Raw genomic sequence first — 22,216 nt, 5'->3', positions numbered from 1 at the left:
CAGCAAATACCAGGTCCTGAAGTTATCCTTTGTTACTGGGAAAAAAAGTAAAGCCAGTCGCTGCCCAAACAACTCGAGCAGAAATACTGATTGATTTTATTGGTATATTGGGCCAGGTGGGACGCATGGGATTTGGTCCCATTGCTGTAGGTGTGACAGTAATTGCCTCATGCAGAGTTGTGGCTGTTTGAGCTGGTGGAGGTGGAAATGTGTCCTTGGTGCTGTCAGAAAGTCCTGAGTGCAAGCGGTGCTTGGGAACACTACGAGTGACTCTGGATTAAATGCTCCTGAGTAATTGTTGTTGTTTAATTCTTTATGAAGACAGTCCTTCTATAGCACAAAATAAAAGTGTTTTCTTTCTATTTTGCTTATTTTTTAAATTGAAATTGAACTAATTCAGTGGAGACACCAATAATCTAGGTTAACATCGGGGTCACGCATCCTCATACAGGGATGGTGATTCTACTCCCTCAGTCCAGATGAATTTCCTCATGTCTAAATACCCCAGCTGAGCCTGTCACAGGCTGGATGGGGTCATTTACAATGTGTTTTTTAGCCATTTCTACTTTTTTTTTTGTAAAGATAAAGTTGAGTGCTATTAGAGATGTAATGGACTAATAGTGACTGGGAGATCATTCGTACACACAAAGTTTTTCTCAAGATGTGGTTCTAAGCGTTGCCAAATGTTAGCCCAGCAGCTCCCCTATTAGTTGTTGTGTATCATCATCCAGGTGAAGGAACAGACTCCCTTAAGTGTCTGGTTTTAACATGGGACACATCTGGGTGCCTTCCAGCCACTTCTCAGCAGAGGGATGTATGGCCACCAAAAGCTGTGGCTGTACCTCAAAGAAAGGCTAAAAAAGGCAACCCGTAACTGCGGTAAGGAAAAGAGTCTCTGTTACTGCTAGGAAAGAGGGGTTTTCTTTTTCTGGTACCACAAGGAATGGCCAGAATTGCAGTTTAGTACAGGCTCCTGGGTTTATTTATCAGCTTCCCTGTCTGAACTCTGGACAAGAGCTGTGGAAGCCCAGGTCTGTGCCACACACTCCAGCGTTGTCCAGATGTATTTAACTGGGAACGTCTAACATGCTACACCACAGGAGCAGATCAGTGTCTGGATGTTCAGCAAAGGGAACCATTCCTATGACTGTAACTTTGAGGTTTCTATTTCTTTTCACTTGGGTCGTGACATGAAAGAGCAGTTGTGGCAGGACTTAATGGGAGTACAGATCAGGCAGCCAAGGCTGCCAGCCGTACGTGGTGTGGACCAGTGCTCACCACATGACTGGTCCATGTCCTTGGGAGCTTTCTCAGCTAAACCTCCCTGTAGCCATAAGGACCCGCCAGGCTCTTCTAAGGTTGCCTCACTTTCTCCAATGACTTGTTGCTTGGTTAGTGCCAGTAGAGTCTGTCACCTTCCTTTAAGAATGACTGTAGTTTGAAGAAAATTCTTCAAGAGCAACACTTTGGGTTTACAAACCTTGAGGGTGGCCCAGCTGTATTAATCTGCGTATGACAAAGGACATGTGTCAACCTGTACTTTTTGGGAGCCACAGTGGGAGCCACTCCAATCCCCTCTCCTGCTCAACCTGGGACCTGCAAAGACCTCTTGTAGTTTTCCCTCTGCTCAAATCCTGTGAGCAGCTCTCACTTTGCCTCTCTTCCTGTCTCCCAGTTAGGTAAGATGGGCTGAAGGTTGCTGGTGGGTAAGCTCTTGCCATGTCTTTCACAGGAGCATTCTGTGCGCCTAATGCCAGCAGACTGCTCTGATTTCAAAAGGACCGGATGGGGCCATAGAGTCTAACAGCACTGCTTGTTCTTTTCTAAGAAAATCTGTCTGTGTAAGGTAACGATTACTCATTATTCAGAGCTGGAAGTGATTAGAGCCTTGAGTACATCCATTTTCACTGCCCTTCCCTAAGGAGGGAAGTCTTGGTCTCCCCGTTTGACAGAGGAGGAGCAGAGAGATGGCACTTATATGCACTGTGCAGATTGCTGCATTGTTCTAAGTGCTTAAAATGCATTCAGATTCCACTCTGGCAATGCAGGAATCTCTGTAGTTTGCTTTTCTGAGATGCTGGGTGAAACGAGCTGTATCCCTATGCCATCGCTGTCCGGACTGTGGTCAGCGCAGTTACAGCTGCTGCTCCACCACGCTGCAGTCTGCAGCCCAGCCAGAAAGTGACTTGCCCAAGGTCATGCAGACAGACCGTGGCAGAGCAGGAAATCAGAGGTGGATGAATGGAGTCTGGATGGAGACTTTGGGGATAAGTCATGGAGCAACACTGCTTGTGCTCTCCCTACCATAGGTGACACAGCAATGTTCCTATACGTGGGGTCTGGATTGAGCCCCTGTCACATAGAGCAGGCAAGGTTACAAGGAGCACAGACTTGCACAAAGCTGTTAACTCACAGGTGTGTTCCCAGGTATGATTTTCATCTGTTCATCTCCCCAAACAGAGCATGGCTTCAGGGGTAGCACGAGTCAGAGTCCATTCTCAGTACATGAATGGCCTCCCTTCTACGGACAGCAGTGTGCATCTGCTTGGACACGCTGTACCTCTGCCCTGTGGCTACAGAACAGGCTGAGGTTCGTATTACTTATTAATATGGACAGACCTATTGATTACTTGGGGATATCTCTTGTGCAGCATCAGATATGAGAAAGGAGATTATGGTCTTCTGACCCCTCACTGTCAATAAACCCCACAAACATCCTGTACTTTATCAGTACATGCACAAAAGCTTTTGTTCCAAGTATTTTGTTTTTACTGTTTGTTTTCATGTTTGTTTGCCAGTTTGCCCGAGAAAAGACAATAACTTAAAACTTATTTCTTTGAGATCATAACAAAAACGGCAACTGCTGCCTAAAAACAGACCTTGTGGGAAGATTGTTTTCTGTAACACTGCCTTCAATTAATTATCAGTCATTTATGAGCGCTGCACTAAATGGCAGCCAATAGAAGAGACGTATCTATTTCCACAACTGTAATAAGCACATCCGTTGGATAAGGGATCTTTTATTACTTAAGTAGAAAAGTTGCGTGCATTCACTTTGCATCTCAAAACCTGTAATTGCAGGTTTGCTACCGGCCAAGTGTTCTCCAGAGGCTTCCTTGGAGGCAGTGCAGCTCTGCACCATCCCAATCCTGCCTGCCCCAAGCCAAGCCTATGGCTCAGCATCCTGCTGAGTGCTCCATAGTTGGCAATGGTGGTGAAGTCAAATCAAACTAATACAATGTGAGCAGGGAGAGGATCAGAAGAGGAAGGCTGGAGGCAGCGGATAGTTCTCATTTGAGCCTCTCCGATCAAGGCAGGATTGGGCAGGCTGAGCTAGGAGCAGCTGCTTGGTAGCAAGAAAACAAGGCAGAAAAATGTCTGAAGGCAAGCAGGCCCTCCTGGCTCAGAGGCTGGGAGAACTTCCTTGAAAGTGAGTCAAAACAGAACAAGGACCCTCTTGTGCTCACACATGTGCTCGCACACTCTCAGGCAGGACGAGGCAGAGCTCCTCACCTGGTGCCTGCTCCTGGAGCTGTGCCTGTATCCTTGCTGCAGGATGTCCCTGCAGCTTTCAGCTTCAAAGGACACGGTTAGGCTGATGCTTACCCACTGTGAACAAGAAATGAAGTATTTCTTGCATATTTAGGAACTTTCTCCATCCTTTTTGCACTCAGTAAGTTCAGAAAAGACTCTTCCCCAGTTCTGCAAGACCAGCTGCAGAGATGATTTACCAAAAAAGGGAGAGCAGACCACCCTAACAGGGCTGGGGACATGAAAGTGAATTAACTTGTACCAGGACAAGCTGCCCCATGGTAAACAAGCAGCAACAACAGAGAAGAAACGTATAACATCAGTGGTGGGGTTTAGTGTGCTCTTTTTTCCCTGCTGCTCTTTAGGGCAACAAATCACAAACTGAACTTTCTTCATCAGCCCCCAAAATACATTCCACCTTCATCCCGTCAGGGCTGTGGACAATCTGCATGCCGTGCAGATCTGCAGAGAGGCAAAGATGCAGAATCAGGCACAGTGAGATGCTGTGGCACAGGCAGGGAAGCAGGCAGAGGACATGGTTCCGTCTATCGTGGCAGATGCAGATTTTGGTTCAGGCTTTGCCCTTCATCTCGGGATGACCCTGGTCAGACTCTTCATGCCTTTCTTCCTGAGCCATTGCACTCTAATATTGTCAGCATTTGAGGAGTGGGACGGCCTATTTTGGCATGCCAGGCTCTTTGGAGACCTTGCCATGATAGGATCAATTACAAAGAAGCATCTGGAAGCTTGTTTGGGTGGAGAGAAAAAGGAGACACGTCCAGGTTAATTTGGTTGTAGCAACTGCTCACCTCTTTGGGACTGTGGAGGGTGACAACCATTTGCCACAGATAGAAAGTCCAGCCGCACTTTGTGTCTCTCTACAAATGCTGTTCCTCTATGGATAGAAAACTACTTTATATTATACATATTTGTAATATAAATATTATATATTAAATGTTATATGTATCTTATTTTATATTTATTTTTCATATTCACTAAATATTCTGAGTTAAACTCATCACTTGGTTTAATCATGTGCAGGACACTTAAAGTCCCTCATTTGTTGAGGGAATCCCCAACCACTGCTTCTACTGGCAGAAAAGAAAACCCCACATCCATTGCACACTTATGGTACAAGCAGCCGTGTGTGCTGTAGGTGATGGAGGTGCAGCTAGAAAGCAGCTCTAGATACAAATGAAACAAAGCTTTCGACTGCTTCACAAAGCAGGTGTTGTGTGAGATGGGAAGGAGAAGAGAAGGCAAGAGGCAGAAAGGGCAAGCTGTAATGTCTTTACAACTCTGTTGCTCGCTGCTTTAGTCGTGTTCTCTATTTTCATACCTACCGAGGAAGAAGAGCTTCACGTAGAGAACAGACAGCAAAGGAATTGCTTGGTAGAAGGGCCATGAGACATCCTGCAAAGGGAGAGAGAAGTGAAAGCACTCCTGGGCACTGCAGAGGCCATCAGGTGCAGTGGTGCACATCAGTGCCCTGACCCTGGCTCGGTTGTGCATCAGTCCCACGTTTACACTGGTTGGGCCACTAGAGAGTGGGAGCTTTACGTGTCGTGCTTTGAGGCCTTTAGGTGCACTAGCAAGTGTGATCTGGTGGCAGCAGGAAGATTTCCAGCTATAAGGAACTTCTGTGCAACCAACTCAAGGACAAAGGGAGTGTTTTGTCAGTGGGCAGCTCTAGTACAGCACAGAGATATCGCTGCAGATTTTGTTCTCCTTGAACCCACCCACTCACTGATGGGAAGTTCCTGCATGAGGTCAGCTCCACTTGTCTGGAGCAGCTCTAGGAGACTTTGGTCAGACTTCTCACGCTCTGAGATGGCCAGATCAGTTTTTCTGTCCCCAGAAGTTGCTCCCCCACTGCACTCTGCTGGCAGACTGGTCCCACAGCAGAGGAGACAGCAGAAATCCCCCTGGATTTCAGTGCAGACTGGTTTTGCTCAGGTAGTAGGGTACAAGTAAGGGGTGTAAAGTAATTCAGTGCCATAGGTGTACACTTCATACGTTCATATGATGACAGATGTTAGGGCATCTCTGCAAATATATTTTCTTTACAAATACCTGCTGCACCAGCCCTAAAGCCAGAATGTTTTTCTGCTTATGGAGTGTCCTGCGTGTCTGTCCCTTGGAAAGCAATGTGACATCCCAGAGGCTTATTGCAGAATCATAGAATTACAGAATCATTAATGCTGAAAATGGCCTCCAAGGTCACCTAATCCAGCTATCGACCCATTCTATACAGAGCACCTACCCCTTATCCTCTCATGGCATACAGGGAACATAAAGGTCATCTTTAGAACCAGTTCAGTCTAAAACTTGCACCCAAGTCAGGAGCATAAGCAAGACAGAAAAGCTGCCCACATGTAAGACAGGATCCCAATTCTCTTGCACCTTGTGTAGCTGTTCCCAGCAGCGTCACAGAAGTGCTGTCATTCTGACTGGGAAGTGTCATTCTTTCCTTACAAGCAGTATGAATTTACACATGTGTAAACAGCTACATAAATGCACTATGAATCAGAAATTGCCACAGACTGCTTTGGTAATTCTGTGCTAAATCATGTGTGATCTCTGCTGCTTGTAGGATGAGTCTGTAACATTTCATCTGAATCCTTTTGTATGAGAGTTACAGCACCTATGAATATAGCAACTTTTGTGAAGCAATGCCTACCTTACCTTTAGCTTCTGTATTGGAGGAAGGAAAGAGGAGATTTGCTGCACGGCCAAGGACACAACCAACCCCCTGTGGACAGGGATGTGTCCTCAGCAGGACACTCTGGATTTCATTGGAGACCAGGGCAGTATACTGGATGGACTGAGTTATCTTCACTCACGACTTTCCAAGTGGGTTTAGTTTGTGAAATAATTTGCAGTTTGTTAAGAAGAAAGATGCTGTTAGCAGTACTTCATTATGCAGTGACAGGACCTGAGACTCAGCTACAAATCCCCTGTTTCTGGGCATTTTCTTAAATGGTTTCTTAGAGTAGATCTTGATTAATTAACTTAATACGTGAATAACTTCAATGATGAGAAGATGCAACATGATTTCCATTTTTTCTGCTTAAAATGTACACTTTTTCTCCTTAAAATCCATGTTGGCTTTTCTTGCCATTGACTCTTGTTCTACCGAGTGAGGCTTTATTCACAGATAAGTCCAAAGCTTCCCCCTGAAGAAACAGTAGCACACACCCTTTGAATCCGACAGACAAACTCACTTCTCTTCAGAAGCAGTTGGAAAGTGTAACATTCAATCATAGAATCACAGAATCACAGAATGCCCTGTGTCACAAAGGCCCACAGTGCTCATCCATCCCAACCCCCTGCTGTGTGCAGGGTCACCAACCAGCAGCCCAGGCTGCCCAGAGCCACATCCAGCCTGGCCTTGAATGCCTGCAGGGATGGGGCATCCACAGCCTCCTTGGGCAACCTGTGCCAGTGCGTCACCACCCTCTGGGGGAAAAACTTCCTCCTCAGATCCAACCTGAACCTCCCCTGTCTCAGTTTCAAACCATTCCCCCTTGTCCTGTCACTGCCCACCCTCACAAACAGCCGTCCCCCTCCTGTTTATACGCTCCCTTCAAGTACTGGATGCCCACAATGAGGTCTCCCTGCAGCCTTCTCTACCAGTGGTGTTTCTTCATTAACAAACATTAATCATCCTGTAGATGATTTATTTTCTGTCTGCACATAAAACCTGCAGATCACCCAGTTGATGCACACACAATTATTGTTGCAAATTGCAAAGGAAGCTGAGACAGCAGTAAAGAAAGAAGAACATTTCTGGATATTGTTTCTCCACATATAAACATATGCTTCTTCTTTTGGTAGATACCCCAAAATAAATTCAAAAGCTTGAAAAACTGAAGATCTTTTTTGCTTTGTTACATTTTGTTGTGGGGTTTGGGTTTGTTTTTTTTTAGACTTATTTTAATTTAATTTAGTTTTCAAGAAAATGTTGGGCTCTTCTTTAACTGGTTGTTTTTGTTTGTTTTTCCATCAAATGGAATCAGCTTTTATCATTGTAAATTTTACCATTCCCATGACTGCAGTGTAAGAGAAGTGCATTCTTGAAGGGAAAATGGGTTACATAAATTCAAATACTCTAATAGCACATTTTTCAGTGATCTTTTCATCTGAATCTTCATCTCAAATGCAAAGTTAAAATTGGGTCATTTGTCACTGCTTAACAGATGTTAACAAAGCTCAATTAGGAATGAATCTGATGCTTCTGTGTGTGTGTGTGTAAAACCCAAATAATCTTTGGAGTAGCAAAAATGACCAGAAAAATATAAAGGCAGAGTGGGAGATTATGTTTTTTTGTGGTTTTTTTTGTTTGTTTGGTTGGGTTTTTTTGTTGTTTTTTTTTTCCACTTCCTCTAAAGCAGCAATGATCAGAGGGCTGGAGCAGCTCTCCTATGAGGAAAGGCTGAGGGAACTGGGCTGGTTTAGTTTGGAGAAGAGAAGAATGTGGGGAGACCTCAGTGTGGGCATCCAGTACTTGAAGGGAGCGAATAAACAGGAGGGGGAACGGCTGTTTGTGTCCCCATTGCAGAGGATTGCATCTGGAAAAATTCAGTCAGAGATGCTGGAGCTCTGTGGGCAATTTCATTCTTCTGTGTAACGTCAGGAGACCAAAAATGTAAAAGATTTATAAGGTCAGACAGGACTATTTCCTGGTTAGTATGAGGAAATGCTAATAGAAAAATTACTTCGGGTTGGCTTAGATGGGAAATCAGTCATGTGAGCTGGAAACTGGCTGAAGGGTTGCAAATGAGGAATCGTGATAAATGCAAATAGAATAAGTTTATGGAAGGCATCCTGATAGGGTATCTCGAGAATTCTTGTTAGATCTGGTCTCATCTAACATCTCTATTAATTACTAAGTAGTTGAATCGTATTGCATGGAAATAGAATTCACAGATAATATTAAACTAAGAATTGTCTGTAGCAGCTGAATTTACACAGACAGAACTGGAGCAGTTTGGACCTGATCAGAAAATAAAACAAGATTCTGAAGAGTTTTAGCTTCATTCTGTCCCCACAGGGCAACCTGCGTTTGTCCCTTGAAACAGATTCCTATTAGCTGAGTTGCACAAATGCTGTATTGAAGATACAGCGCTCAAGTGACATGACCAAGGTCAAAGACAGAGTTGATGTTAAAGTCAGGATTTTGCAGCCCCTATACAAAGGGCACGTGGTTTTATTTCTGATTCTGAGACTTCTTGGCAAGTATGGAAATATCACTGCTCAGTGTTGTCATTCATCATTCATCTTATTAGACACCAAGTTCTGCAGGACAAATTTCACTCCATACTTTGAATTTTTTAAATGCAAGCAGTTTTCTTCTGGATTTTTCTGCTGACTGTGGATTTTTGGTGGGCCAGCCTTGAAGCTGCTTTGCCATGTTATGCATTTTTCCCCAGCACTTAAATTGAAAATCTTCATAAGGCTGATGCTACAAATTGACTCTATGTTGTTCCTGTTGAACTTTCTCATTCGTTAATGAGATTCTGGTTGTGCCAGAGAAAAGTTCTTGTAGCAGACAGTCTTAAAACTCATCTGAACAGGATAGTCCAAGAATATCCAGCTGGATCCCTTCTGCTGCTTTTTGACCAAATTGAGCGTGACTGCAGACCAGGAACACCGCGAGTCTCCAGGAGTATGGCAGTAATCTGGTGAAAGAGGTTGTGGAGTCAGAGCATTTCTCCTTCTCTTCACAAATGTCCATAACTTCTTGATAACAGTGGATGGTCAAGTCTATATAGACAGTCTGGGCCATGCCCTACCACTAAGAGTGCATGATGTGACTGTTGGGTTGCAGGCCTGTGTGAAGACCCATGGTAGGGAAATTCATCCTAAATACCAAAGACAGGAGCTTTTTCTTCTACTTTGAGGCATTTCTTGTTCATCATCTAATCTGAACTGGCCCCAGTGTGCAGTGAGAGAAGGGAAGGGTTAATCTCCAGAAGCAATGCATTTCACTTTTTTTTAACCACTGCAGTAGAAGGAAATGAACTTGCTGTCTGGGGACATCATAGATGAGAGGGAGAATGTTTCAATTATGCATTTACCTTTCAGCTGGTGAAAATTAGAGAGCTGAATTCCACTATACAATCATTTGAAATAAAAAAATCACATCAAATGTCCATAAGCATGTGAATTTACTAAATCTGGAGAACATTACAGCAAAGACTCGTGTCAGGTGAAGTGCTTCTGAATGGCCGAGGGAGTAATCTACATTCATACTGACTAAAGAGAAAAGTTCCCAGCATCATTTCATGAGGAAATTCGATGCCTCTTCTCATGCCCGTTGCAGCCTCTTCTCATGCCAAATCTCTGACAAGGCTTAGCAAGACTTCTATGGAATTTATTATCAGATGGCTGCAAAAGATCTAAAATCTGAGTAAGGAATTAGCTTCCATCAGGAGAACTTGAATTAATTGCCAGCCTCCTGCACAATATGTGGCTGGATACTGGTGGTTTATTGCATAAGTGAGACTACGATTTTGTAGAGCACTCCAAAGACAAAAGCTGAGATTCTATTTTCTGGAAGTGCTTTTCCCTCTGATTATACTTCGGTTTCCTTTATTGGATATTCCCCTAAATATTTATTTAATAAAAATCCAGTGGTGTCAAGCTTACCACAAAATGGTGTTGAGATTACCACAAAGTCCCATCATTTAAAGCATTTTTCTTTTAAATTACAAGGCCAGATCTTACTTTTCGTACCAGAACCCAAATCTTTTCAAATAGATCCTATTAATATAAATTGAAAAATCACTTTGCACTCCAGGGAATTTTTTTATTTTTTACTTTTTTAACATATATTGTATTAACTTAACTTGAAAATGTCTTTGAGGTCTACGTGAGGAAAATGATTTGTTATCTGAGAACTGGAAAATCCCCAGAGCTGAAAGGGAGATCTGAGGGCCATCCAGTCCGACTCCCTGCAGTGCACAGGGACACCACAGCTAGATCAGGTTTTCCCAGGGCCTGATCCAGCCTGGGCTTAACAGTCACCAGGGATGGAGCATCAACCACAGCACCTCTGTTTAACCTGTGCCAGTGCCTCTCCATCCCCACTGAGAATTATTTTTTCCTTATATGTAGCCTAAATCGAACCCCTTTAGTTTGAAGCCATTTCCCTTGTTCCATCCCCACACACCCTGCTGAAGAGTCTGTCCCCTTCTTTCCTGTAGCTCCCTTTGGACACTGAAAGGCCCATGTTGCTGCCCCAGCCCAGCAGGCAGCCCAGTGGTCCCGGTGTTTCTGATTTGGGAAGTTTCTTTAGAGCTTCAACACTAAACACTAAACTTTGAGTTTTCATGTGTTGAGTCTTGTTCAGTTGAAAAGACACATCCAAGTCAGAAACCTTGCTTGGGATGAATATCAGCTGTGAGTGCACACAGAAGGACAAATTCTCTACCATGAAGTGCAGCCACCTTGAGAAGAATTCAGGTGTTGCAGAGCAGACATTGCCACCAAACCATGGGGTTTGAGCAGAAGAATTACAAAAATCCCAACCCAGCCGACAGCAAGGAGGGAATTGAAAATTTTTGAAATTATTTTCTGTTTTATTTTAGTTCTCATTAAGATAAAGAGATGCTGGCCCTGTAATCACAGAATCATAGAATAATGGAATTGCTCAGGTTGGAAAAGACCTTCAAGATCATCAAGTCCAACCCCAACCCAACCATCCTACCCTAACTAACAGCCCTCCGCTCAATCCCGGCCCTGAGCACCACATCCAAAGGGTTGTTAAACACATCAGGGATGGGGACTCAACCACCTCCCTGGGCAGCCCATCCCAGTGCTCAACAGCCCTTTCTGTACAGAAGTTCTTCCTGATATCCAACATAAACTTCCCCTGGCACAACTTGAGGCCATTTCCCCTCATCCTGTCACCTGTCAGCAGTGAGACCAGCCCCACTCTGCTGCAATCACCTTTTAGGTGTTAGAAGAGAGCAATCAGGTCTACCCTCAGCCTCCTTTTCCCCATCCCAAACAGCCCCAGTTCCTTCAGTCTCTCCTCATAGGCCATATTCTCCAACCCCTTCCCCAGCCTTGTTGTAATGTCAGTTAACATCCCATGAGAGACATCTGCAGTGATGGGAGGCAAGGAGAAACCTAAATGGCAGATCATGCCATGAGCTTGTTTTCATTTCTGTATAGGAATAAGAATTAAGGGAAATTAGTATAGAATCATCAGACACCACTTTCAGTGTTATGGGCTGCTAGGAAGAAAATAATTTATCCAGAAGGGCATTCTTTACAAGGCAATTTCAAGGAAGATTTTGCAAATGTAAAAGCTACCTGCTGATACTCGTATGTGGGAGAGAAGAATCTTGAGCATATTGAATTCCAAAATACATTGGGTGGGAGTCAGCTATCTCCTATGCAGACCCAGAATCACAGCAAAAGTTATATTTTAGTGCATGAATGCCAGCCTACTGGAACGCCTCCTGCCCACTATCCCTTTCCAGATTCTGGTCCTACCCTGGGAAAAGAAAGACCCAAAACTATCTGAAATTAGATCTTTTTGTCTCTATTTAGCTTCCAAATGGCCAAACTTGTTAAAAAACGACTGTGTGCTGGAGGGAAGGAGGAGTGCTTCAAGTAGAGAAATGGTTCACAATGTCAATTTTGAGGCAAATAAAGAAAAAAAAAAGATGTAAAACTGATGTTATGCCACATAAAAGGGAGGAATTTTCCTCAGAGCATGATGTTCCTGAGCGCATCTGCTTCGTGCAGTGCACTGCTGTGCCATACAGTGCTGCATGAGTGGCAGCTGCTGGATGGGCCTTGGATGGGAGCAAACCATGCCCTGCCTCAGAGCTGGGCTGAGCAGAGGGCACGCTGCAGATGGCAGCTAACCTCGGAATCGTGCTGGCCCCCAGGTCTTGCTGCATCGCACTTGGCTCTGTGATTTCCAGCTCTTCTTTCTGCCTCGCCTTTGATAAAACATTATCACAGCCTTTCAGTACTTCGGCTGCTGGTCCCCAGAGGAACAGGGAAAAGCAGAGACAAGAGAAAATTAAAGAGATGTTTGCCAACATAAAACATAATTTACAAAGAAAAAAAGAACTCTTTTCTGAGTCATTATTGGATCTTCAGATTGTAAGAGCTTAAGAGATTCCTGCAGATCTGTTTTACTCCCCATTTCTTTTTCTCCATTGTTTATTTTTTCACATTTCCATCAGATGAAGAAATAAAACCATGCAGCCCCAAATCCTTTTGCCCCTGTCAGGTCTTCTCCCTGTTTCTTGTGTGTGTTGGGCAGAGCCATGTGGGGAGAACACCTAGGAGAGGTGCACAGTGGGATGCTCACAAAACCTGGGGACCCACAAACCTTCCAGCAAAATCCATGACCTCTTTCTGAGTTTCCTTATGGGACGATTATTGCCCCCAGAAACCTTTCTGCTTGGTTGTTAGAGTATAGGGCAAAGTTGTACAGATTTGTTCCTTTCTGTTTTTGTTGATACAGAAAGAAGGGATGAAGGGAGGCATCACTGATTTCTACTGTTTTCTGCTGTATTTTTTGCTTTTTAAATTTAGGATTAGTTTCTTGTTTAGATTCCAGGATCTTGGCTTTAAGATCAAGCCAACATCAGAAGCAGAAAGCGTTCTGGTGGGATACTGTCCTATTTACATCCATGTGGAGAAAGCCACAACACTCTTGAAATCACAGAATTCTCTTGGCTGTCACTGGGGACAGGACGACTTCAATTCATTAATCTTGCTTACACTTCGTTTCCAATTCTATTTAAATTCCTGCATTGGGGAGAAAGAACTCTTGGTCAAGGATCAGACAGCTCTGCTCCTCCTCCCCCTTCCTATTGCTCATTTCACACTTCTATTAGAGTGCAAGAGGAGATCCACAGTATCCATGGGGCCCTCAAGGACATCTTGCAGACATATTATGGAAGACTTGGTGTATCACGCCTTAAACATGACCATTGGACTAGATGGACCATTGGACTAAATGGACCATTGGATTAGATGGACCATTGGCCTGCACACACACACACAAAAATCATTTCTCGTCTTCTTACGCAATTTGCCATTTTCTTGCTTTCCTTTGAGTATTTTTAATATTGACTTTAAGCTGTGGATGAAATCAGAATTTAGATGAAGAGTTCTTTAGTATAAAATATTCATGCTCTAGATTCATAGGGTTTGCCAAATATGGAAGATGGAAAATATGTTCTTCCTAGACATGCCTGCATAAGTGTGATAACTTAATTGTAATATCCAAACACTGCTGCTTTGCACATCTCCCTATGGCCAGTGCTTCCTTCCTCCCTCGTGACTCATTCCTACATTTCTCTTGACATAAAGAAATTCCTTTGGAATGAGCAGTAGCTCTGTGCAAGACAAGGGGAAAAGGCTCAGTTTTTTAACTGAGATCTGGCTAGCCAAATTCTTTGTGGCTCAGCACCTGGCAGAGGCTTGGAAATGGTTTGCACATTGCTTGCACAACTGGAGGACTGCAGCTGTGCCACACAATGCAGAACTCCCAAGGCTACGTGGCACCTCATTGCAGAACTCTGTCATAAAGTAGAGTTTGAATACATGAAAAATACGAATACTGTTCTGTTTGTTGACATGAAGAAGCATGGAGGCCCTTGGGTAGAAGTTTGGAAGGAAATTCCTGTATCTGCTCCAGGCCAGCAGGGGAACCCCTGAAGAAGTGGGCATGGTGCTGGAAACCTCCCCACGAAGCTCCACACACAGAGCCATCCCTTGGACATGAATCCATTCATGGATGGTCTGGGGAAACTGCTGGTCTGTGGTGGTTCTTTTTCAAGTCATCCTTCATCATGGGGGATTTAGGAGACGGGGTGCTGGGATGCAGCCCAACGTTTTGCTCTTTTTAGCAGAGAAGCTGCACTGATCGGTAGAGGCTGTTCAGTGCAGAGTGCTGAGCCTGGGGTGACTGCTTTCAGGGCTTGCCACCCTGGTCAGTGCCTGCTGGAGACAAGAGGATAGCAGCACTTTAAGACTGACCTGCTCAGTTTACACACCCACGTTATGGCATGATCTGAGAGGTCTCTTAACACAAAGCCCCTGGCGGAGGTGAGCTGATGTCACCAGCAGCAAGTTGTGCAGACCCAGCCCCCACCAGTCTTCCTCTCCTAAAGAGCAAACCATTGCGCTCCCAAAGCCAGCATCCATCTTGCATCCCTTCATCCATCCCACAGGGCTGGGGTGCAGCATCACTCCCCTTCTGCTCCTGCACTGTGAGTGCCACAGCTGTTTTCCTCCTGTGCCTGCTCCTGGTGGAAGGGAGAACTAAAAGGCAGATAGGTCACCTGCCCCGCAAAACTATTTCCCAGTGTCTGCAGTCCTGTTTGTGCTGCCTGTGACCCTTGTGTTCCAGCAATACCCTTCCAAATGTAGGTTGGCACATAGTCACAGCCAGCAAGGATATTGCTGCAGGGACCCCATTGTGTGCTTAGCACAGGTTGGGGCAACCAGGGGCAAAACTAAGCTGGAACTGAGCTGGGCAGTGATCCCAAGATGAATTGAGTGGGATCTGACATGGAACAAGCAGGAGTTTAACCCTGAGGGTAAAGAAGTATTGAATCTCCTTCACATAAAAGATGATCTCTAATAGCAATCACATTTTGCCATTACACCCGTATGAATTCATCCATAATCTGATTTACTTGAAAGGAAAGGATCTGGGTTAGGAATACTTCTCATTCTCTGTTATTAATCCTAGGATACGTCAATCTCTTCAGATACTTTTCTCCTGTTCTTGCCTCTTTTCAAATAATGAGTGAAAGCTAGAAAACCCAAAACAGTAAGAGAAAGGAGCATGAGCCTCGGCCCATCAGAGAGAGGTGTGGGCATTCCTGATTGTCTTTTTGGTACATGTCCTGCACCTAAAAACCACCCCAGTGGTCCTTAATATCTCTGGCAGGACAGTAGGACACTCAAGCTGTGTGTGTTTGTAGCCCACAGGACATGCCAGTGAAGGGGCTGACATAAGTGCTTTGTCCACCACTGCCATTTTTCCCTGAACGAGAGAAGGTGGTGGAGGTCACTGTCCTTCAAGATAGATGTTTTGTGCAGGCTGAGCACAACAGTGGGCAGAGATCATGTTGGATCAGGGATGGGAGTCTAAGAGAAGGGTCCCATTGCAATTCGGTCGGGAGGGACAATTGCTGGTGCCTTCTGGGCTGAATTCACAGGGGACCTGTGCCTATGTTAGCATTCATAAAAGATATCTTGCTCAGTAGTAGCATCTGTTTTCAACCTGTAAAATCCTATCAAATGGCTCTGGGGTACCCAGAAAGATATAAGGCATTGAGCAAAGCCATTACTCTCTACTGAAGCAAAGATCATTGCTTGGCCCTGTTTAAGAGCTAATATTGCATGTCTTAGCAAGTCATTTATGCTTTATACCATTTTTAAACATGCTCAGATCTAAAAAGAATTGTCTGCCATCAGGATGGACTATGGTCCTTTTAACCTTCTGCAAGAAGAGAGGCATTAGATATAAAAATATGTAAATAAATAAGATGAAAGAAAATGAAGACACACTGGAAACCTGAAATTCAGGCTCCAGTCATGCTAGTGACCTTGCTGAAGACAGTTATGTTGTTTTGCAGCTGCTCTGGAGGTACAAGGATGTAAAATGGTCTACAGAAAATAAGTATCATTTGTGCTCTATGCGTGGGATCTGCTTTCCTGTGAGTCTGCCCTTGGGGCTCCAGGAAAGGTTACGGTGCCCGTCCTGGGTCATCATTTTCCTACACTTCAGTCCCTATCTGCAAAACGGGATGAGTGACAGTATATTTTCACACCTTTCTTTCTTGCTGCGCTTGTCACCATTGATGTGTCAGAGCTGTCCAAACCCTGATTTCTCTAGGAGCTTTTGAGAAAGCCAGCATGTGAGCTGTGTTAGAAAAGGGTCTGTTCTCCAAGTGCCACGGTGGTAGACACGTGTCTACATGCTATAAAAGTATCAAAGGCAAAGCACTCACACAGGACACCTTCGGAAGGAAGGAGACAGGCAAAATGACCTCAAAGCGATTCAGCATCTGTGATTGCCTCGGCTCCCTCTGAACCACTCTCTGCTGCTGGAGGAGCCAGGTGCCCTATGGCACATCGGTGTAACAAATAGCCGTTATCTTCTGCTCATGGGAGATACGGCAGAACATGATTTATTTGTACCTGCCCCGATGCCTTTCTTGAAGCGCTGCCGTCACCGGGTGCAGTTTTCACAGAGGAAGGCAGATGGTCAGCGCTCAGTTTCCCATAACCTTGTGGTGCGTGCTGCATCGCCAGTCAGTGCGATCTGACTTGCAGCCCGTTGTCTGAGATGGGGACTGTGCTGCTCAGGTGTCCTGCAGGGGCTGAAATCAGCTGAATGTTGACACTGCAAAAATGCTGAGGAAATACGGCATTTCTTCCTAAAATTTCCAAGCAGTGCCAAAGGGGATTTTCAGCTGTGGGGCTGCATCCGATGTTAGCAGGGACTGCATTGCTCAAGTCTGAATTGCCAGCTCGGAAATAAAACCTTTTGTGAGTGTGAGTGTCAGTATGACTCTCCTTAGGAAAAAAGAAAGAAGTAGGAACAATGAATTTAAATAGGTTTCTAGTACGAAAAGCAAGATAGGAGCATTTTTTGATCCTGAAGAGTACCAGCTGCCCCTCTGCACTAACAGCTTCTGCCTAGATGACGATTTTAATGAGGCTTCAGGTGATATGAGAAGCTGGCATCAGACTGCAAATCACCTTGTCTGTTGGCTGGTGCCAGGATACCTGGCCAGAAGCCATTATTTCAGTGGGAAATAACAACTGGGAATAGGGAAAAAATGGACTTCTGACAAGCACTTTGTCATGTTCCCTCGGTGAATGCTGGAAGCAGCATAAGCTCCTGCCTTCAAGCAGGAAGTGTCTGTGCAGCTCAGCTGTCTCTAGAAATGGTTGATGTTGGGCATGGTCGATGTTTGACAGCTTTCCCAAACGCTTCTGGGGCTGCTGGTGGTTCCTTCCATGTGTGTGTGTAGGGTGGAGCATTTCCCCAGTTGAAGCTCATTCCCATAGAGCATCTAGGCAAAGAGTCCTGTCTCACTGCTGCACAATGTCTGGCATATTTTGAGAATTTTAGACGTGTTTTCATTAAATACAAAAGTAAACTGAGAACTTTCAATCCAATTTAGAGGGGAAAAAACACACAGTGTTGTTATTTGGTGTGCAGCAGGCACTTAATCCTTGGATTTAGGGTTATTTTGCTCAAAGAGACTACTTGTGCTAGGACATTGTTATGCAATCCTCAGTTTGCAATGAGGTTTGATAGTCCAAATCCACATGGGTTTCCCCTGATTGGAAGAGGCAGATCTCAGTTATTCTAGAGAACTAGAATAACCACTGGTTAACATAAAAAATCCAACCAAAACAAACAAACAAAACAAATGAAATAAAATAAAAAACAACAAGAAAACAAAGAGATAAAAAAAATTAATGGGACTAAACAAGTCAATGAAAGAATGGTCTGGTCTTGCAAACAGATGGGGTCCCATCCTGTGTACACCACGTGTGTCCTTCACTGATGTTCATGGAGTCTTTATGTCCTAGCATGCACTGAAATAAGTAAGACCAGGTATGTTTTAAGTTCTTGAAGCACCCATGTATAAAATTATAGCTAAATTGAGGATTAAGGTCATTTCTATCTCTGTATCTGCAATAGACAACTATGAAATCTCAAACAAGCAGTTCAAAGAGCCTGATTTTAATGACATTGTTTAGAGACAGAGTGCCATCAAACTTTGTGGATCCCTCTACATCCTTGTCTGTGTACGGAGGACCTACGGCCTCATTTTCTGTACATTTCCAACTTACTGAGACAGTTTTCTGAGTTTCAGGAAATGGCAAATCTTCCAGAAACTGATCTTTATAGCAAACTTCTGTTGTTTTCTGTCACAGTTAAAATGTGGAAAAATGATTTTCTCCCTTGGGGTGAGGAGCTTGCATGCAACATTTTGGTCCCCGAGCATCTGGGACTGCAGCGAGTATCCGGGCAGTCCCTGAACTGCAGCACAGAATTGCAAATGAGACTGTAATGAGCGAGAAACAGAGAGAGAGATGTGGCAGGGACAGGGACGTGACCAAAAGCCCACTGAAGTGAAAGGCATGGCTCCTATTGACTGCAGTGGCCTTTGTGTCAAGCTCTCAGCCTGTCTGTAATAGAAAGGCAGAGCCGACGAGTATCGCTGTGATACCTCTTGCGCAGGATAACCACATGCTCATCTTTTTACTTTCCCTCCCAGGATGGAAGGAGCAGTTTTATTGGCCACCAGCTTGGAGGGGTCATGGAAGTGCCCAACAGCAAGGACCAGAGAGTCAAATCAGCCAGAGCCATCCAAATCACTTACTACCTCCAAACGTATGGCTCTGTCACCCAGGACCTCATTGGGGAGAAGTGGGAGAGTGAATTCTGTAAACTGATGCACAAGATGCAGCTGGATCACCAAGATCTGCAGCTCTACTCGCTGGCGTCCTTCAGCCTCTGGAAGGACTTCCACCAGACCAGTCTCTTGGCCAGGGGCAAGATTTTGGTGAGCCTGATGCTGATCCTCCTGACTGCTACCCTCTCGAGCTCCATGAAGGACTGCCTGCGTAGCAAACCTTTCCTGGGACTCTTGGGAGTACTCACTATCTGTATTTCCAGTGTCACTGCGGCAGGGATATTTTTCATTACTGATGGAAAATATAATTCTACTCTGTTGGGAATCCCTTTCTTCGCTATGGGTAATTATTTATCTTCATAATAATAGGATTAACAGAGCTTAATGACAGGATTGTAAATTACATCCTGGGTTATAAAGTGCAGTTTTTACCTTGAGTGAAACTCTAAGTCGTTTTCATCTTGTTAAATTGATCTGTGCCTTGCCAAAAAAAAAAAAAAAAGAAAGAAAGAAAGAAAAAAGAAACAGGGGAAACAAAATGGAGCAGTAGCAACAATAAGGAGCAAATGACGCTGCTGGAATCTCGGCCAATATCAGGGAGGGGCAGTTTTATTGATCTCGGTTACAAAACAAAGGAGAAATTGTTATTGAAAACTAGTCAGCTCAGCACAGCGAGAGGATGTGTGTTGACCTGACTTTGATGGGAGGCTGGCCAAAAGAGGCAGTTAAATGGGAGGGCAAGGAGGAGGAAGGATTTCAGCATCCTTCCCAAGGAAGGCTTCTCTTCCAGCTCTGTCTGAGGGGCAAAGGGGAATGGGTTGGTGTGTGAATAAGATTGATGGACTTTATTGCAGAGAGAAGATGAAAGCTGCAGTGTTTGCCAGGCTGTGAGCAAAGCTGTCAGTATCTGTAGCACATAATCCCTCCGTTTGTGAAGTCTGAGATCAGTTGCAGAGATTTCCTCTATGCTGCACCCGGGCAGGGGAAGGTGCAGTCAAGGAACAGATGTAGAACCCAGTTCTTTTAGCAGGAGAATTTTTCTCATTACTCCCATTCTCATTTCTGTTCCAGCACATTGAGCGCATCTGTGTGGTTAATGAGTTTGCAAGGAAGGGATGCTGGCAGGCAGAGCAGCATGTAGCAGATGGCTCACAGAGGCAGCAATGCTTGGTGCAGTCTCAGCCATGTGTGCCAGGGGTGCTCCACACCACGAGGCTGATCCCCCCTTATGGCTCTGTGCAGAGTCCCAGCAGAGACAGCCATACCCTGAGCTTCCTTCTGGCTTTTGGATGTCAGAGAATCTTATCTGTGGGAATAACTCTGCTTCTTTTCAGTTCACTTTTGAAGTCCATTCATATTTGTAGTACCCAAGAACAGCCCTCTGCTACACTGAGGGGTAACTAAGCTTGCAAAGATGATGTCAAGGTTTGGAGTGTCCTATATTTTTCTTAAAATACTCACTATCCAAAAAAAAACCCAACTACTATTGCTCTTTCTCTAAAGAAAAGTCTGCAGGTAGGTGCATCCCTCACCTTCTGCCTCTTCTTTAATTATTTAATGCATCCCTGTCCCTTCTGTGTGCACCCAAGACTGATGCAAGGCCAAGGTAGGAGGGAGCAGAATGCAGCGAATGACCAGTAGCCCGGCAGCAAAAGGGAAGAACAAGGCAAAAGGCACCAAGGAATTGTTTGATTGGTTTTACCTCATTAATGCAGATATTCAAAGCCATGCTGAAACCTCTAATTCAATCACATAGACTGTCGTATATGTATAAATACTGACGATGGCTCCAGGAAGTTTGGTCTGTGCCAATTCTCACTCTTTTATGCGTATTCTAGGTATGTTTTGGTGGTTTGCTGAGATGGTGTGGTTTGAGTGCAACTTTGGGTTTTGGGGAAAATGGAGTTCAAGGAGTATGGATGGATCTGGATTGTGTTTACTGACTTCAAGACAGGAGAAGGGGCCCTGACCAGCTCTGTCTGTTCCTTGTTTCCTTGACCTGTGTGATGTTAGGAAAAAGATATTTGTGTGCCAGGAAGGGGAAAAGGTGGATGATGGGAAAGGGAAGACTCATGTTTATTATTAGAACGCGGCAACTTTTTAACTGGTGTGAGGAGTTGTGTGTCAGACAGCAGGGCCAAATGATGCTGCCTTTCTTTCTACAGCAAATGGAACTGAAGGCCAAAAAAGAACTGTCAAGCAGTGAATAGCACCTTCTTTCAGATATTTATTCTTCTGCTGGTGGCCCTTCAGATGGCTGTGGTGATCATGGTGAAAAAACCTGGGGATCTTTGCTTGACAGACCCCCAGGTTGTCACTCCTGTGGAGCACCAAACAGAGCCTGCAAATGAAGCCCTTTTCAGGCTGATTTCACAGGATGACAGAACCACAGAAGGTTGGAAGGTGTCATTTGGGATCATCTAGTCCAACCCCTGTGCTTTGAGCGGGGTCACCTGGAGCACGTTGCCCAGGATCACATCCAGAAGGGTTCTGAATGTCTCCATTAAAGGAGACTCCACAGCCTCTCTGTGCAGCCTGTGCCAGTGCTCCATCACCTCACAGTGAAGAAGTTTTCCCATGTGCAGATTCAAATTCTGGAGCCCACTGCCTCCTGTCCTGTTTGTTGCCTGGCACAGCAGGAAACGGCCTGGCCCCATCCCACTGATATACCTAAAAAATATACCTAAAGCAACAGCACCCCTCCACCCCAAGTGCATTGGCTGTAATAGCATTAGCATTGTGCTCAATTCACGCGCGTGCTTCAGCCCTGGAATTAGGCAAGGACCAGAGCTTATGAAAGCTGAGTTGCTTGGTTCCCTGCTTAGGTGGAAATTTAAAAGTTCTCTGTCTAAGCAAAAAAAAAATGTTACAACTCTGTTGTGTTTTGTGCTGTCACTCTTGTCACAACCACTGCCGAGAGCAAAAGAAAAACAACAACTCTCTAAATAAATTATTTAGAAGAATTGCTTCTAAGCATTATATTGAACAAACTTCAAGTTGAAAGAGAATACGCTTAAGAAACTTTATACAGAAATTTCATTCTGAAAGCCAGACTGAATTGGAAATATATTAGGAAACAGCTGCTTTCCAACTGCTGCTAGAAAATATTAGGGAAGAGTTTTACAGTTTAATCAACTAAAATACGGGATGTATGACTTATCAAAGTCCTATAGCGTACAGTCTGCAAAGATACACGTGTCTTTGGTCCCTCGGATTAATGCCAGGTAGTGACATCTTGCACAGCCCATGGTGTGCCC

At 44.6% G+C, this 22,216-nt stretch overlaps 1 protein-coding gene across 4 annotated transcripts in view; it reads left to right on the top strand.

Annotated features, from left to right (window-relative positions):
• Window positions 1–22,216, top strand: part of PTCHD4 (patched domain containing 4) — a 75,663-nt gene that overhangs the window by 1,931 nt on the left and 51,516 nt on the right. For 2 of the 4 annotated variants that reach the window (XM_015859941.3, XM_015859940.3), the window contains exon 2: window positions 18,822–19,302. The exons of the other annotated variants lie outside the window; for them this stretch is intronic. In XM_015859941.3, the coding sequence (XP_015715427.1) occupies window positions 18,822–19,302 (481 nt within the window). The remainder of the gene's footprint in view (window positions 1–18,821; window positions 19,303–22,216) is intronic. 4 annotated transcript variants of the gene reach the window in all.

The sequence above is a fragment of the Coturnix japonica genome, chromosome 3 (assembly GCF_054131305.1).
Source record: "Coturnix japonica strain WE chromosome 3, WE-NBRP24, whole genome shotgun sequence".
In the NCBI taxonomy this organism is placed as follows: Eukaryota; Metazoa; Chordata; class Aves; order Galliformes; family Phasianidae; genus Coturnix; species Coturnix japonica.
This window is presented reverse-complemented; position numbering and strand designations above follow the sequence as displayed.